Source organism: Carassius gibelio, chromosome A13 (genome assembly GCF_023724105.1).
Source record: "Carassius gibelio isolate Cgi1373 ecotype wild population from Czech Republic chromosome A13, carGib1.2-hapl.c, whole genome shotgun sequence".
NCBI classification, from domain to species: Eukaryota; Metazoa; Chordata; class Actinopteri; order Cypriniformes; family Cyprinidae; genus Carassius; species Carassius gibelio.
In genome coordinates this window covers 1,911,591-1,931,031 of record NC_068383.1, presented here as the reverse complement: position 1 = coordinate 1,931,031, position 19,441 = coordinate 1,911,591, and the positions used below count along the sequence as shown (strand labels likewise).

Below are 19,441 nucleotides of genomic sequence, written 5' to 3'. Positions count from 1 at the left end.
TAATACAAGTATTTTAGGCTAAATGGAGAAAGTGATCATTATTAATCTACAAATAAAACAGTATTGTAACAGTTCACTCAACACCACTATGAAATAATTAATAAAAAGTACTGAAAATAATAATCACGTTTGTGATCGGTTGAGATTCAGTTACGCAGAAGTGATGCATCGTGGTTATAAAACATTCATAAACACAATTATAATCAAAATATCAATGCAGCATTTAATGGATGAATAAGAACACATAAATATTGAACACAGACATGCAAAAAAGAAAAAAAAAAAAACATCAAGAGCAAATTAAAAACAAGTGCTGCATGTTATTCCGGGTTGTTCTAGTCGTCGTGGTCTGCTGCCGTGTCACCAGGACAGTTCGAGCCCAGATCCTCCTCATCTGGGGGAGGAGAACGGTTTAGTTGATTTATAATTCATGTATCAAACAGTTATTATACGTAAACTCTTCTCACCATTATAAGCCGTTCCACACCAAATACAGTAGAAATGAGCTCCTCGCAGATACGAGGTGAGAAACTGCAGCTTGTCTAAAGGCTAGGAAGAAAAGACAACAACATAATAGTGCTTCAAAATAATAATACAAATCAAGTTTAACCATTTTAATACACAGAGGCCCACATAGGGCACTTCCCATAAATAAAGAAGTACATTATATATATATATATACACACACACAAACGGTTTCTTCTGCTCATAATTTTTCAGCATCATTCCTCCAGTGATCTTCAGAAATCATTCTAATGTGCAGATTTATTATCGATTTTGGAAACAGTTGGGATGCTTGCTTTTTTTTGTGGAACTTCTGATATTTTTTTCAGGATTATTTGATGATTAAAAAGTTAAAAAGAACAGTATTTATCTAAAAAAATTATTAGTTTTTTTCTAACAATATAAGTCTTTGTTAAGTAAATTATTTATTACAGCTTTATTTTCACTTTATTAATTTAACATATGCTTGCGGAGTAAAAGCATTTCTTTCAGAAAAAAAGAAAGAAAAGATTAGATTTCTATTTTGAAAAAATTCTGTTCTTTTGTATTTCTTCAAAAAATCCTGAAAAAAGTTCTAAAACTTTTGTGATATAATAAATAAAAGCAGCAAAATGGTTTTCAACACTGATAAGAATCACAATTCTTTTGAATTCTATTTTTCTGATCCTGATTTTTTTAGAATTCTATTTTAGAATTCTATTTTAGATTTATTATCAGCATATTCATTCTAATATTGTGATAATAAATCATCATATTTTCATGATTTCTGAAGATCATGTGACACTCAAGACTGGAGGAATGATGCTGAAAATACAGCGGAGCATCACAGAAATAAATTACATTTTTATATACATTAAAATAGAAACCCATTATTTTAAATTCTAATATTATTTCACAATATTACTGTTTTTACTGTATTATTGATCAAATAAATGCAGCCTTGATGAGCAGAAGACACTTTTTAAAAAAACATCACATATCTTTCTGATCCTAAACTTTTGAATGGCAGTATATATAATAAAAATTATTATACTTTAATTATATATTGCAATTCACATTATTTAGAGAAATATATATATATATATATATATATATATATATATATATATATATATATATATATATATATATATATAAATAAAAAAAAAATGAATTTTACACTTAACAAAATAATTGTACTGTGGAACGCATCCGTCGAGCTCAAACATAAAAAAACAACAGGACGAATAAAAACACTTTAAAGAGTTTTATGAGCATTGAGAGTGTCATGAACTCACTGTGAGTTCCTCCTCCTCATCATCACTTCCTTCTGCTTTGGTCTCCTCCTCCTCCAGAAGCTCCTCCTCTTCCTCTTTCAATGCTTCAGGCCAGTACCAGCTGTCTCTGGGAACAGTGATGCCCTAAAAATAATTATAGTGAATGGTGAGCATGCCGGCTCTGTTTTAATTACATGAAGTGCGGAGAAGCCTCTGTTTCGTTCATGCAAATATTTTCTAATTAAGATTTAACCCTTAAAACGAGTCTTTCTGACCTTCTGGCTGTCGAGCTGCTCACAGGCCTTCTGGCTCTTCCACAGGTCGCCCTGCGTTTGACGCTCCTCTCTTTCGGTTCTCTTACGCACTCTGTAACAAACCTGTTACTCATACACATGCATTATAAGATCTAATATACTCTAATCATGAGTCCTTGATTTTTGGACTCTGATTACATGCTAAAAGAGTCTGCTGTGTGGCATGTATTAAATACTGTGTGACAGAAGATCGAGGCTTGCATGTTAAATATGATACTGTAGCTCTATGGGATTTGATGTCATACCTAAAATCCTCTATTGATTTCTTTTCTCCCTGTTGCTTCATTTGCACTTTTCTCCTGTAGTTCTGAAGCTCCTCGTCTGCTTTCCTCTTCTTGAGTTCTTCCATTCCAATGCCGCCTCTGTCTGACAAGAGCAGGGACACACACAAACGTCAGTCTTTCTGAGCACGCTCTTATATAATCAACACTTACTATGAAGAATCAGAGAAGAACCTGTTTTGATGTTCAGAGGAACCGGCTCGACGCGTCCAGCACCTGCAGCAGCAGAACAGAACTTTTATTAATACACGCAAAGCTATATTACACTGCTTGTAATGGGTTCTAACGAAGTCTCTTCTGCTCATCAAGGCCGTGTTTATTTAATCAGAAATACAGAAACAAGTGTAAAAACTGTGAAATATTATTGCTTTTTAAAATAACTGTTTTCTATGTTAATAAACTTTCAATTTTAATTTATTTCTGTGATGCTCCGCTGTATTTTCAGCATCATTCCAACAGTCTTCAGTGTCACATGATCTTCAGAAATCATTCTAATATTCTGATTATTAGATTTTCTGCTTAATATTGTGATACTTTTTCAGGATTCTTAGATTAATAAAAAGTTTTAAACAGAACTGAAAATAAATCTTTTTCTAACAATATACACTACTTTTCAGAAGTTTGGGGTCAGTATTTTTCTTTCTTTCTTTTCTTTTTGTTGAAAGAAATGAATGCTTTTATTCAGCAAGCACGTGTAAAATTGATAAAAAGTGATAATAAAGACTTATATTGTTTGAAAAGATTTATATCCTAAACAAACCTTGTTCTTTTTAACTTTATTATTAATTTAAAAATCCTGGAAAAAGTATCATAGGTTCCAAAAAAAACTGTAGCAAATAATCATATTATTCTGATTTCCGTAGATCATGTGACAATGAAGACTGGAGTAATGATGCTGAAAATTCAGCGTTATAAATTATATTTTAAAGCATATTAAAATAGAAAACCATTATTTTAAATTGAAATATTATTTAAGATTTTTTACAGCCTTTTCTGTATTTTTAATCAATTAAAAGCAGCCTTGATGAGCAAAAGAGGCTTATTTAAAACACATTACAAATCTTACAGAACAGCAGTGTGTGTGTTTTTTGAACACAAAACAGTCCGTTTAAGAGTCTGAATGTCTGACCCTGTTTTCCCAGGCCTTGTCCTGCTTTATATCCCATCTTCTGCAGTAAAGCGAAGCCTTTATTCTGGCTGCTGATGGAGCTCTGCAGCGCGCTCTCTCGACTCTCTTTCTCCTGCTCTCTGTAGCTCTTCTGCCGGTTCTGTGCATTCTTCTCTTTATGTAGAGCCTCTTTTTTGATGGCTTCCTTCTGACGCTTCACCATCGGTACACCAGGACGAACATCTGGACTGTTTCGGTGTAAAAGCATCAAAACATCAGTAAGACACAACTAGGAGCATTTCATAATCAGTAGTCTGAAATTAAACATTTGCATTTGTTTTCTCTACAATATTCACAGTTTTCCATTGTACTATTTCAGTCTTTATACTTTAAAATCTCAATGCACTTGTGTTTCTGTAATTATTTGTGGAAACTGATTAGATTTACACTCATTTTATAATCATTAAATTAAAACCATGGCGAGCATATCTTCACATCATAATTAATCTGAGGAACCTAAATCGCATAATCCTCTCATTTCTAAACATGTAACGTTAAGATGTTTGTTTTTCTCTTATGCGCAATCAAACAGCAATCATTCTGGCAGCGAGAGGATGGTATTTCAACAAACCACGTGTTTTAAACTCACATTTGCTTCAGGAAAGCGTCAGACATGTAATCATCGTCTTCATCAGCCATCTGTGTAATTTATTTAGAAACTGAGAACAAATTATAATCGAAATAGAAATAACTCCTTTGGATCGCTTTTGTCGCTCCTTCTGTTAAAAAAGTCCGACTGGAACGCAGCAGAAAGTGTCATTGGTTCCTATTTAGACTGATTCTGTGAGCTCCGAAAACAACAACAACAACAGGAACAACAACATTTTTATATTAATAAGTATTTTAATGTTTTTTATTTTTACTAAATAATTAAAAAACTATTTAAAAAAATAATAAGAAAAAAACGGTTCTTTAGTGTGTCGAAGAGGGACTCTTAATATGAAATCTGAATTAAAAAATTATTTATTTGTTTGCAATAGATTATATAATCTGTTGCAATTTTAAGTGTATTCCAAAAATATGTATTCATAGTTCAGGCTGCTTAATAATAATAATAATAATAATAATAAATAATAATAATAATAATTTACTGTTCTAATGTGTGAATCATATATATATTTACTTTCTATAGTTTTGATTAGACATCATATTTTCATACAGTTTAGATGATGAAGAGACTCTTAATATGAAATCTGAGTTTAAAAATAATAATAATTTATTAAAAGTTCAGGATGTTTTTTTTCTTTAGCAGCGATAAATAATAATAATAATACAAATAAAATGTGCTGTTTGTTAGCTATGCAACACATTGAAGAAGAGACACAGTCTTTGTTTGAATAAATATAACTTTATTTTCAAGAAAAACAACTATTGTACATTTTCAACATATTAGGTATTTGCATTTCTGTATTCTAGTGATTGTATAACAATACATTGGCTTTGTAAACTTCCACAATTCATATATAATCTTATTAATGTAAGATTCTGTTATATTGCTATACAGAGAATAATCTGAAGCAGCAGTATTCATTATATAAAGACGACAAAATTATTTTTTTCCTTCCAGATGCAACGCAAGGGAATCTTCTGTAGTACTTTATTAAATAGATTATCAATAGATTTGATCAGTTCCAGCTTCATTTAGGATCAGATGACTTTTTAATGTCATTGATCTAAATCTGTCTTTCTGAATCTCTCGTGCTTTCTTTATTAAACCAAAGCATGAAACGATAGCAGAAGTTGATAAGGAGCTCACATTCACAGTCCAACAAAAAGACCAGATTAAAATGCAGAACAGCAAAAAACAAAAAACAAACAGACCAGAACACAATTACATAATGCCTCAAATGGCACAAATTTCATCATAAATAAAGGAAAAATTAATGTGCAAAACACTTTAAATACAGTGAGGAAAAACAAGCAGAAGCTCATCGACCAAATCATCTTAGAGATATAGTTCAGTCGTAAACTTAACATTTGCTGAAAATGTGCTCACCGTCAGGTCATGAAAGACATAGATGAGTTTGATTCTTAAGCATTGCATCACTTTGAATGGGTGCCGTCAGAATGCGAGTCCGAGTGAGAAAGTGCATCTCCTGTCGTCTCTCACATCAAAATCCAGACACATATTTGTTTAGAGCTGTTGAAACGGTGCTTGATCTTATGCAGATTTCTCTCCTGATTCAGATCAGAAGTGTTATAAACTCTTTCCCCACCAGCATTTTTTTTTAAAAGTTGCGAGCCATTTCCAGCGATTTTGATCATTTTCACTCAAATGTGACGGACTCCAGTATATTTTGCTGTATGTATATCTGAATATTCAACACAACAAAATAAAGGTAAAAAAAAAAAACAAAAAACAGTTTTACTCATGCTTAAAGCATTCTTTTTTAACAACACTTGAACATAGGTAGGTTTCATAAAAATGTATAGATCTGAGCAAAAAGGTGAGAAAATTAACATCTTGATAATATTCAGAACGATTATCAAAGCATAAATCGTGTGGATCAACACCTCCAGAGCTTTCACAGATATACACCACTTCCTTAATCAACATTTCACTCTTTATCATCATGCAGTTTTCATTTATATTGCTGATGAATCGCATTATTTATCATATGCATCTGTTTACATGGGAAATCACTGTTAAAAAAAAAATGGCTGAATGTCACTTCACTTTTTTTTTTTGTTGTTTGTTCAGAAGATGTGTAAATAGCGCCCCCGAGTGTATAACAGTGAAAACACGAAAAGCTGTAAAAACGAATCAATGGCGGGAAAGCGTTGTCTTCTAAAAGATGAGATAACTCGTCAACTCTAGGGAAAGGGTTAAGGATAGAGGACTAGTATTTGAGTTAAAATCATCTTAATGCTGGACTTGTTCCATCTTTTGTCTTCTCCAGATGTTCACTGATCGACTGTGGCTTACTTGTGAGACTCTCATTCTGACGGCACCCATTCACTGCAGAGCAACTGATGCAATGTTACATTTCTCCAAATCTGACGAAGAAACAAACTCCTCCTGATCTCGGATGATCTTAGGGCGAGAACAGTTTTATTTGAACTACAAACGAACGCAGCGACATCAGATCCTTGTTTGCTCTTCTGTGAGCGTCTACAGCTCCTCACTTTCTGCCGCTCGCTCGGCTCGGGAGGAAGAGGATGTGTCGAGGCCGTTGTTACTCAAGGGAAAGACTGACTTTATATCCAAGTATCGACTCCCGCTGAGCTGCGTTTTCTTCATCGGTGGATGAACGTGCTGATACCACTGAGCTGCAGAAAACAACACGTTTGGAAATATCTGTTGCTGAAAATCTTCTGTAATATATATTTGTAGTCAGATAGTTTAAAGAACTACATCTGTTAGCATTTTGGGGTTAAATGTGATATAATTGCATAAGAGAGAGTGCACATTCAGAATTTTGTTTTACAAATCTTATTAATCATCTTTTTTTGCAGTGCAGTGCACTATGACAAATTAATTGATTAAAATATGTCTATATTTATACTTTATATAAGGGTCGCAAAAACATGCACTGTATATATATATATATATATATATATATATATATATATATATATATATATATATATATATATATATATATATATATATTTTTTTTTTTAAATAACTAGTTATGTCTAAAATAACTAGAACAATTATGTTAAAAGTATTTTTGATGGAGTATAATATAGCAGTTTAATGTCAGATTACTATAATTATTTCTTAAAATAATTATTAAAAAAAATGTTTAAAATAGATTGAGGTTTAGTAGTGGAATTTAATTTCATTATTAGAAAAATAATCATAAAAATTAAATTTAAAACAGTCTTAGATGGAGTATAATATAGTAGTTTAATTTTTTAATTATTAGAATAATTTGTTAAAATAATGAAACATATTATGTTTAAAATATTTTTAGATGGAGTAATAGTTAAATTTAATGTTTTATGTTTAATTATTAGGATAATATAAAAATAATGTAATAATAATCTAAAATACAATGATATGAAAATAATCCAAAAATAATCCAAATATGTTTATAAATAGTTTTATACAGAGTATGATATACTAGCTTAATTAAATGTTTTATGTTTAATTATCATAATAATATAAAAATAATATAATAATAATATAAAATATAATAATATAATAATAATCCTAAAAAAAAACACTTTTAAAATAGTTTCAGAGGGAATATGATATACTAGTTTAATTTAATGTTTTATGTTCAATTATTAGAATAATATATAAAATAATATAACATATAATAATATAAAAATAATCCTAAAATAATTTAAATAAAACACTTTTAAAATAGTTTTAGATGGAGTATGATATACTAGTTTGATTTAATGTTTTATGTTCAATTATTAGAATAATATATAAAATAATATAACATATAATAATATAAAAATAATCCTAAAATAATTTAAATAAAACACTTTTAAAATAGTTTTAGATGGAGTATGATATACTAGTTTAATTTAATGTTTTATATTTAATTTTTAGAAAAATATAATAATATAATAATAATCTAAAATATAATAATATAAAAATAATAATAATAAACACTTTTAAAATAGTTTCAGATGGAGTATGATATACTAGTTTAATTAAATTTTTTATGTTAATTATTAGAATAATATAAAATAATATCAAATTCAATAATATAACTGAAAAAAAACCTTTTAAAATAATTTAGATGAAGTATGATATACTAGTTTAATTTAATGTTTTATGTTAATTATTAGAATAATATAAAAAAATATAAAATACAATAATATAAAAATAATTGAAAAATAAAACACTTTTAAAATAGTTTTAGATGGAGTTTAATTTAGCTCTCTTTAAATTTCTCACCAGCTAGTTAAGGTTAATGATTTATAGTGCTGAAATATTAATTAATTATGACTGACTCACCGTATATGTCTAGTCTGGCTGTACATGATACAATCCCTGCCTCGTTCTTCGCAGAGACGGTGTACCAGCCAGCATCTTCCTTCCTGGTCGGTTGAATCATTAGACAAACATAACCTGTGGTGTCCTGATGCATGCTGGGATGACAGAGACACAGAATGTGAACTTCATAAATGCATGATATAAAGTGTCCCAGTGTTGATGATCTCACCTGACTCGGTCCACAGAGTGAGAGATGGTGTCGTTGTCTTTCTTCCAGTAGATGAGCGGCTGTGGCATCCCCACGACTCTGCACTCCAGACGCACCGAGGAGCCCTCAGCGACGCCTGTGTTCTGCAGCTTCTCCACAAAACCAGGCGCCTGCTTCAGCGCTTTCTCTGCAGAGAAACAGAGGGTTCAATATTTCTGTTATCATATAAGACATAAACCTGCAAATCTGGCTTCTTTTCTCAGACCTGTGAGATGCAAAGTCCAATTCTGAGAAACAAAAAAATACGATTTTCTTACAATCACGAGTTTGAATCTCACTATTCTGAGTTTATGACTCGCACCTGTGATTTAATGAATAAATCAAGTCAAAATTATGACATAAAAAGTCATGATTATTATTGAGATACACTATAATTACGACGTAAATGTAAATTACAACAAGACAAAATTATAACATAATAAGTTAGAAATATTCTGTCTCATGAGATAAGTACAAAAAGTAGAAAATTAATTAATAATTATGAGTTAAGTCAAAATTATGACATAAAAAGTCATGATTATTTGATAAAGCATTGAGATACATTATAATTCTGACATAATTATTCATTCTCATGAGATAAGTCATGACATAAGTAGAAATTGACAAAAAGTTAAAATAATTATGAGTTAATTCAAAATAACTGCATGTAAAGTCATAATTATTAGATAGAAAATTAGAATTTATAGTCTTATATTGGCATAAAAATACTCATATCCAAAATAGTTTAAATGTTTATAATGTCTTAATGTTTAATTATTAGAATAATATAAAAATAATATAATAATCTAAAATACAATAATATAAAATAATTCTAAAATAATAATAAAAAAACACTTTTAAAATAGTTTAAGACGGAGTATGATGTATTAGTAAAATTTAATGTTTTATGTTTAATTATTAGAATAATATAGAATAATCTAAAAATATTCAGTCTAATGAGATAAGTTATGACATGAGTAGAAATTATGACAAAAAGTTGAAAAAAAATTATAATTAATAATTAGAATTTAAGAGACAAGTCTTATATTTGCATAATTGTGGAATTAAAAAGTAAAGCAAACATATTAATATCCATAATAGTCATAATTGTTAGAAAGTAAAAACTGTAAGTGAAAAAAATGAAACTGTATAAAATTATAAGTAAAAAACAAAAAGGTAAAAAGTCAATATAATGAAATAAAGTCATCATAATAAGTTCAATTATGATATACAAAGTCATTTTTCATGTTGTCATATGTATGACTTTTCATCTCATTATGACTTTTTTTTGTCAAAATTATAAATTTTCTATATCATAATAATTATGAATTATGTCATACATATGACATTCTAACTCATAAAAACGATTTACCAAACCACGTTATTTTTACTTTATGATTTTTATTTTATGATTTACCAAAGCACATCTTAGCCTGATATACTAATTCATAAAGACAGTCATTTTTATTGTTAATAATTATGACTTTTCATCTCATGATGACTTGCAATTTTCCAAATTATTTGTCAAAATGATACATTTCTATCTCATATTCTTGACTTATGTCATAACTAAGTAATATATATGATTTACAAAAAGCATGTTTTTATTTTTTATTTTATGATTTACCAAAGCACAATTTTAATAGGCTATGATATCCAAAGTCGTCTGATGATAACGCTTTATTTTGGTAATTATAAATGTCAATCACATCATTCTGACTCACGTCTATGGAGTCATGTTTGTGATGAACTAAAGCACTTTTATGGTTCTCCAGAACGTTAATGTGAAGAAGACACTGTGCTCTTACCCACGACTTTGAGCTGGAGGCTGAATGAGCTCTGTCCAGCTTTATTTGAGGCGATGCAGGTGTACGTCCCGTCATCGGCTTGAGTCAAAGGGTCAAGAACTAGAGAATGGATGCCGTTTTCTCTCACGAGCATTCGATGAGTGAGGTCTGGATAAATGGGCTTCCCGTTGAGAAGCCACATGATCTCAGGATGAGGTAACCCACTCACCTAAACAGCAGAAGAGGGTTCAGGCCATGCATATCTTATTTATCTCTACATGCACGTTCTTATGCTTCATTAACATTTTCTTGGTTCTGAGTAAGGTCTTAAACCATGTCGACTGGTAACAGGTCGTTTTTTGTCTCTGATTTTGTGTGGCATGTAAACACTTTAACCTGCTTTCTGTCGGCTTCTTGAAGTATGCATGTGTGATAAAGGGAAAGGGAAAACCACAAACAATTAAGAATGCATGATTATATGGTGTCATGGCTTTGCAATCAATAAATGTCGTTATAATGGAAGTCAATGGGGCAAAAACAGCCACCAACAACTAATTAGGGAGAAAAAATTTAAATCTAATGCTGCACAAAAACTAACAATGCATCAAAGCCAATTTTGTTACTAATCTTTGACATGCCCAAGACTGTGATAAAAGGTAAAAAAATATCCAGTCCACAATCACTTTTTATTTTGAAAATATGTAATTTTGAGTGTTTTTTTTCCCAAATCAGTGACATCATTTATGAACTTGGTAATTAAAAAGTTAAAATCTTGGATTTTTTTTTTTACATTTGGTAGTTTTGATCAGGACTGAAGTTGATTAATAGAGTTATGCAAAAAAAATTGAAAAAAATATTTATCTGGTACATTTTTACAGCAGTTTAATTGAGTGGATGTTTTCATCCACGAACCACTCGAAAGGGTAGTGAATTTGCCCACAGTGTACCGTTGAGTTTTTGAACAAATTCAAAGCATTTTCCCAATATATGGGTCAAAATAAGATTTGTCACCAAAAATCATTCCATTAGCTCAAACACAGAGAAAGTTGTGGCCAAAATAAGACTCAACTTTACCCCCTAGTGGACGAAAACGTCCCCAACAAACCACAAGGGTTAAATGATACAAGGAAACACAAAGACCATGTTTCTTAATGCACCCAAGTGAGATTGTATGTCAAATTAGACTTTTTATTTTAAAATATTTTGTGAGTGTTATTACAGAAAATTAAAACTAATATTAAAACCATTTAAAAAAAAAATAAAAAAAAATAAGTAAATAATTTTTTTTTGCTTGAAATGAAATGGATGTAAACTGAAATAAAATATAAAATGCTATTTTATTTACATTTATTTTTTATTTCTTATTTTAATTAATTTTAACAACGTACTAAACAATAATACAAATTAATAAAACTATATAGACAAAAGAAATCCTTAAAAAATCACTAAAATGGAAAATATTAAACTAAAAACTGATATGATCAAAAACTGTAATGATACTAAAATAACACTGTTGTAAATCAATCATTGTTTTAAATACATGACATACAAGAATATTTGAGTTTATCTTTGTCAGATGCATTAATTTTGAAAAAGATAGACTTAAGTCCTAATTTCTTAAGTTTAAATAATTGTACAATATAAAACATTTTCATTTAAATGCAACTAATAGAGTCAAAAACATTATATTCAGTTTGCAGTTCAGTATATTGTTTAAAGTAGGTCTATTTTCTTTAAGCAGTTGTTTTAAAAGTATGGTAAAGTGTACTTGTCTTGTCAAGGGATGTTGTTTATTAAGTCTGCTCGGACTCCTGATGCAACGATGTTCAGACATTATAAAGTGCTCAGATGTGTGTTGGGATCACATCTAGCTGGATTATGTGCAGTACCTTGCAGTCTAACCTACAGAGCTGTCCCTCGTGAGCCGACATGTCTCCTGGAGCCTGCAGGAAGTGCGGACGGAAGAAGCGCTCTTGAGCCGGCTCGCCCTCCACTTCCTGTACACGCGCTCGGACTCTGGGAAACAGAAATATTACACATACAAGTCTATTAAACGGGTCTCTCTGTCAGCCATTGAAGCTGGAAAACTACTTTATTTAGGGATCAGTATCAGACTTCTGCTCATCAAGGCTGCATTTATTTAATCAAAAAACAACTCTTGCATAATATTAATGCAATGTAAAATAATGGTTTCTATTTTAAAATCCTTTAAAATATAATTTATTTATGTGATGCAAAGCTGATTTTTTCTCTCCAGTCTTCAGTGTCACATGATCTTCAGAAATCAGAATAATATGATGATTTATTATTAGAATTATGCCAAATATATATTTTTTTTTTTCGGGAAACTGCGATACTTTTTCAGTATTCTTTGAGAAATAAAAAGTTAAAAAGAACAGGATTTATTTAAAATATTAATTTTGTGACAATATGAATCTTTGCGATCACTTCTTAACAATTTAACGCATCCTTGCTGAATAAACGTTTTCATTTCTTTCAAAAACAGAAAGATTAAAAATGCTCTGACCCCAGACTTTCGAATTCTAGTTTATATTGTTAAAAAAATATTTAATTAATTTTTTTTTTTATTATTCATCAAAAATCCTGAAAAAGTTATTGCAGTTTCCAAAAATTCTAATTCTAATAACAAATCAGCATATTAGAATGATTTCTGAAGATCATGTGACACTGAAGACTGGAGAAAATTCAGCATTGTATCACATAAATAAATTATATTTGAAAGTATTTTACGGTAGAAATCATTATTTTATGTTGTAATAACATTTTGCAAGATTATAGTATTTTTCTGTGTTTCTGATCACATGAAAGCAGCCTTGATGAACAGAAAAGACTTCTTAAGTCACTGATTTTGTACTAGTGTGTATGAAAACTGAGCACCTCTGCGAGTGAACCACGGGTCGGTTTCTCACAGGACCTGTTTGGACGATCAAATGGCCAGAGCAGCTTATTCTTCCCTGTGAACATGAAATCAGGCTTGACTGTCTTTTAAACTAGGATTCACAGTCATTCCTGATGATTTTCTCCTCATGTTACCTGTGGATTCGCTGCCATGACTGTATAATTGCCGTCATCTTCACTCGTGACAGCTTCTATGTGTAATGAACACGTCCCATCTCCCTCTCTGATCTTCTTATAGTGCTCGTTTCTCTTCAAAATCTGCTTTCCATCCTTAAACCAGTAAACCTGTGTGAAAAGGACAGAAGATTGAATGCTTGAAGATTGAAATGAAGTATTTAATCCACAAGCACTAACGGGGATTTTTCATTATTCTGATTTCTGAAGATCATGTGACACTGAAGACTGGAGGAATGATGCTGAAAATACAGCAGAGCATCACAGAAATAAATTAGAGTTTAACATATAATCACGTATAAAGTATATATTTTGAATTGTTTAAATATTTCACTATTTTTATTGTATTTCTGAGCAAATAAATGCAGCGTCTGTGAGCACAAGAGACTAATTTCCAAAACACACACACACAGAAAAAAGAAAAGTCTCAGAACCTTGAATGATAGTGAACACAATAAAAGAGTTATTTCTGATTCTGAGCATGCATTACAGTAACATCACAAGCTGTCAAAAACTCACTTTAGGAACTGGAATCCCAACAACTTTACAGGTGAATGTGACGGGAATCCCTTCCACGGCTCTGAAGTGCTTCAGTTTCTTGTCGAAGATGGGCGCGATGCATCTTCCCGAGGGAATTTCATCGTGTTGAACTTCATCGTCCGACTCTTCCACTGGAGTTCTTTCCAAACGAAACTCGATCTCACTCAGTAGCCTCTGCTCGAAGCTCGACACCTTGTATTCCTATAAAACACATCATTACGACTGAACTTATTAACTGAGATCATCTGTGAATGTGCCTCATTTATACTTTGATAGAAATTAAAGAAAACAATACCCACAGTTGCTTCCCGAATGTTAAAGTTTCCAGTACAGTCGCATAATTAAACAATCAAACTGATCACAGTTATGTCTAAAATTAACAATAAACAAACAAACAAATATGATATCTGATGAATGCCGATGCTAATCAGTGGTCAGGTTATTAAACACATCAGAGTGAACTTGTGTTTGCATGACACATCTGACAACGTGAACCAATCACAATATGAAGACGGCTTTGTGGACGGAATTATTTCAAGAAAAAATGGTCCCTAAACATCTTGTTCTTGTAGAAACTTGCAATTCTTAGAGAAAAAGTGAGAATTGAGAGATGTAAACTTAGACTGCGAGATAAAAAGTCCCATTTAGCATTTTTTTTGTCTCAACAAATAAAACAGAATTGCAAGATTTAAGCACAGGCTTCTGAGGAAAATAAAGTCAGAATTGAGATTTAAACTCAGAATTCCGAAAAAAAACCTCAGAATTGTTAGATTTAAACACACACACACACACACACACACACACACACACATACAAACACACACACACACACACACACACGCACACAAAACTCAGAATTGTGAGATTTAAAGTCAGAATTCCAAAAAAAACTCGAATTGTGAGATTAAACACACACACACACACACACACAAACTCAGGATTGTGAGATTTAAACAGACACAAAAAAAACCTCAGAATTGTGAGACTTAAACTCATAATTGAAAAAAAATATATATAAAAAAATCTGAATCGTGAGATTTAAACTCAGAATTTAAAAACAAAAACAAAGAAAAAAACTCAGAATTGTGAGATTTTAACACAGAAAAAAATAAAAATAAAATAAAAATAAAACTCAGAATTGTGAGATTTAAACACAGAAATAAAATAAATAAATAAATAAAACTCGGAATTGTGAGATTTAAACACAGAAATCCCCCAAAAATAAAATACAAACCCAGAATTGTGAGATTTAAACTCAGAAGAAAAAAAAACTCAGAACTGAGATTTACACTCACAATAAAAAAAAAATTAAAAAAATTGTGAGATTCAAACTCAGATTTAAATTTTTTTTAAATAATAATAATTCTGAATCATGAGATTTAAACTCAGAATTTAAAAATAAATAAATAATTTATAATCATTCTGAATCATGAGATTTAAACACAGGACTCCAAGAAAAAAAACCTAAGAATTGTGTGATTTCAACTAATAATTCAAAGAGAAAAAAAAATATTTGTGAGATTTAAATTTAGAATTGTAAGATAAAAAGTCAAAATTGCTAAATATAAATTTGCAGAGATGTAAACTGAGATTGCTAAATCCCATTTTGCATTTTTTTATCTGATGGCAAAAACATATAAAGCAGAATTGCAAGATTTAAGTACAGACTTCAGCTGAAAATAAAGTCAGATTTGTCAGATTTTAACTCAGAATTACAGAGAAAAAATTTATACTCAAGAATTCTGAGAAAAAAACTCAGAATTGTGAGATTTAAACTCAGAATTGCAAGAAGAAGAAAAATATCTTTTGTGTTTTCTTTTATGTTTTTCTTCCGTGGCGGAAACAGACATGCATATGTTCTGGGGGTTATAGTGAGGATGAAAAATGGTCAAATAAATAAAGTAAATACAAATAAATATCATGTTACTCAATAGCTATGATATGACTCCTTTAAAACACCTTCCCATTTTAAAAGTGCCGATTATATCTCAAGAGGCCTGTCTGGTAACAGCTCGCCTTCAGTTCTGAATGTCTGCCAACATGTCTGAATGCAGTCACCTCTATTTATAAGACAGAAGAGCCCTGTCCATTCCTATCTCTGTCTAGTCTCTCCAGACCAGCGATCATGTTTACTCACAGATTCCCATTGCATTCACATTTCATTCTCACTGACACTGAACTGAACTGTGTTTGCATTGAAAACAAACTGCAGATGTGGTGCTCATGTCATTATTGCTTCTGCGTGAGATATCCATTGATATCCATTTCTATATTCTCATTTAGTTAGTATGTAACGTGTAGCATTAAATTAAACTAAAGCTGCTCATGCATAATCTTTTGTGACAGACTTCTACAGTAGTTAGAGTATTAGTTATGATTTACATTTAAAAAAAGGTTTTAATGTTAAAATTGGCAGATTTTATAGTCATTATGGCTTAAACATTGAAACAATTAATTTTACATAACAGTAACACTTTACAATATGGTCTCATTGGTTAACATTAGTTAATGCATTAACTAACTAACAATTTGTTATATTATTTATCACTCTTAATTATGAATTACTTAATATAATACAAAAATAAAAAAATTATTTTAATAAAATATAATTTAAAAAATAATATAAAAAATTACTAAAAATATAATTACAATTCAAAATAAATATAATATCAATAGTCAATTTTTTTGACTTTTTTTAATTATAATTTTTTTAATTATATTTCATTGTTTTTAAAAAATTATAATAAAAAAGTAAAAAAAAAAAACTTAAATATCTTTCTATATTAATCTAATTTATGAAACATTAGTTCATAAAAATAAAGTTAGTCAATAAAAAGATAAATTGAAATAATATATTGAGTATTTTTTATTGTTAGCTCATGTTTTACACATTGTAACTAATTTTAACAAATGTAACCTTAGTGTTCTTATAGCTCAAGTGGTAGAGCATTGCGTTAACAAGCCCTCGTGTTACAAATGAAATTTACAGCATCTTCCTCTAAACAGAGTTATTATTCATGCAGTTTCATTAGTGGAGAAAAGCCACAGCTTTAAATGAGCTCATCTTGCTTCTGGTTTAAATCAAAATTGATTCTTATGTAATGAAACTAATGCACTTCAGAACCAAGCAGTGCTTGCAATGGAGAAAATTCCTTGTACCTCGTCATAGTTAATGACAGTTGCGGTGGGAATGTTTGGTCCGAGCGGGCGGCTCACTTCCCCCCAATAATTCGGCTTCTATGGAGGACAGGATGAATGACGGTGATGTAAACACAGACACTAGTCACACATCAATACAAATGTGTGAGAAATAGTCTTTTTTATAGTGTTACTCAGACAGGAAACACTCAAGTGTGTACAGTGTTAATACGATGCATGATGCGGATGCACATTTGACACATGTTATAATGTGAAACAGATTCTTAAATGGGATGCAAAGCCACTATATAATGCATCGAGATATACAGACCACAAACAGAAATGAAAACAAAAGGTTTTCATTTATAAATGACAGTCAATATTGAAAGTGTTACATTTAATGAAGCCCTCAAACAAGTACGCTGACATTTAAAATCAACATGAAACTGATGTGAAACAGGATATTTAATGAGAAAAGAGGTAGGTTTGGATTTCATGTTGACTTTAAATATAGATTTAATTTAAGTCCACGTTATAAATACCCTTGCAGAACATCTAAATATTTATAGGACTATGATATAAAGTACAAATATAAATGCATATTGCAAAAGCAAAAATTATTCAAAAGTAGGAAAAATTGCAAGCATGCATGTGAATTTTACTTCACAAATGCCATGCACAGTACAGCGATATATCAAAATGATAAAAAATTAAATATGGTGTCATGAAGGAATTACAAATCTGTATAGATAATTATAATATTATCTATTAATAAACCCGTCTGTAATTCTCACATGGCATAATTTTTCAACAACAAAAAGTTTGTATTTCTTTCATACATTTTCACATTTGGTGCAAGCCAACCAAGAGTTAGATTCGGTTTCAAAAACAAAAAGAAGCGTAAAAGCTTATTAAAAATACGTTTCTGGTGATATAATTATGAAGTCATAATGGGTAGCATGTATTCATTTTAGAGTATAGCTGTGGTACTTAGAAAATGTTATTTAGGGGGATAATTTTCTTCCCTATTCCTTCTCCATCTCTTAACTATTACAAGCCATGATTAAACCCTCGATTATAGTGTCTCACATAAAGAACCCATAACTCAGTGAACAACAGAAGATGAGCGATTCTATATCTATCAGTCGTGGAAAAGCACTGCCTACTATTTGTCCTATACACTGGTGGAACAAAACCCCTTTACATCTCTAGTTTTTATGACACCATCTACCTGCAGCCCAAAATGAAGATGTTCATCTTTAAATCGCAACTTCTTCTCAATATCTTGTAAAAGCGCTTCCTTGCTCCCGCGGATGTCGTCATCAGACATGAGTCTGGAACTTCTCTGATTCTTCTTCAGTGCACCTTGAGGCCTGCACATGGAGTAGCAAAAGACTGAAGTAAGCCAATAAAATAGGATACAAATACATCTTCAAATATGAGATACATAGAAATTATACTGTAAGACAACTCTAAAAAGACCACAGTGTCATTATTTAGCTCAACTAGTCAGCTTTGTCTAGTCACAATGATTAAAAGCCCATTGGAGTGCTATCATTAGATTAGGCTTCAGCTATCTGGAATATAGTGCACAAATCATATAGACCACTTTTAGGGTACTTTATGGTACTGCATCCTTTCTGAAATTCAGTGAGCCCCAGTTCTCAACTCACATTTGTTGTATTGAAAAGATACACAGAAGAAATTCGTAAGGATTTGGAAAATGAGGGCAAGTAAACGATGAATCAATTTAAGTTTTAAAACCTTTAAAGTTATAGTTCACCCAAAAATAGTTCACCCTAGGGATAGTTCACCCAAAAATGAAAATAACCCCATGATGTACCCACCCTCAAGGCATCCTAGGTGTATATGACCTTCTTCTTTCAGACGAATCCAATCGGAGTTATATAAAAAATGTCCTGGCTTCAATTTTCCAAAAGAAGTCCAATAAAGTGCAATCAAGTCCATCATAAAAAATGTCCCACTTGGCTCTGGTGGTGGGGGACTATGTGGACTACTGAAAAATAACACCCATTCACTGCTATTATAAAGCTTGGAAGAGCCAAGACATGTTTTAATATAACTCTTATTGGATTGGTCATACATACCTAGGATGCCTTGAGGCTGAGTAAATCATGGGGTATTTTTTTTGGGGGTGAACTATCCCATTAAGAGAAAGTGTGACCTTCGATTCATTTTATAATATTACAATA

General features: G+C 30.8%; 2 protein-coding genes across 4 annotated transcripts in view; both read right to left on the bottom strand.

Annotated features, from left to right (window-relative positions):
- Positions 1-197: 197 nt before the first annotated feature.
- Positions 198-4,268, bottom strand: gpatch11 (G patch domain containing 11). Its single transcript, XM_052612411.1, has 8 exons — positions 4,113-4,268; positions 3,485-3,711; positions 2,530-2,571; positions 2,320-2,440; positions 2,036-2,126; positions 1,782-1,904; positions 468-549; positions 198-394 (listed from the first exon to the last, which is right to left on the bottom strand). The coding sequence occupies exons 1-8, from the start codon at positions 4,160-4,162 to the stop codon at positions 336-338; spliced, it is 795 nt and encodes a 264-aa protein (XP_052468371.1). The 5' UTR covers positions 4,163-4,268; the 3' UTR covers positions 198-335.
- Positions 4,269-4,851: 583 nt separating this feature from the next.
- LOC128025850 (myopalladin-like) overlaps positions 4,852-19,441 on the bottom strand; it is a 31,280-nt gene continuing 16,690 nt past the window's right edge. For 2 of the 3 annotated variants that reach the window (XM_052612405.1, XM_052612406.1), the window contains exons 12-21: positions 18,460-18,601; positions 17,250-17,327; positions 14,070-14,291; positions 13,512-13,661; positions 13,356-13,432; positions 12,347-12,473; positions 10,479-10,686; positions 8,653-8,818; positions 8,445-8,578; positions 4,852-6,793 (exon numbers count right to left, since the gene is read on the bottom strand). In XM_052612405.1, coding sequence (XP_052468365.1) covers positions 6,636-6,793; positions 8,445-8,578; positions 8,653-8,818; positions 10,479-10,686; positions 12,347-12,473; positions 13,356-13,432; positions 13,512-13,661; positions 14,070-14,291; positions 17,250-17,327; positions 18,460-18,601 — 1,462 coding nt within the window. In that variant the 3' untranslated portion in view covers positions 4,852-6,635. The remainder of the gene's footprint in view (positions 6,794-8,444; positions 8,579-8,652; positions 8,819-10,478; positions 10,687-12,346; positions 12,474-13,355; positions 13,433-13,511; positions 13,662-14,069; positions 14,292-17,249; positions 17,328-18,459; positions 18,602-19,441) is intronic. The other variant, XM_052612407.1, reaches the window with a different exon arrangement.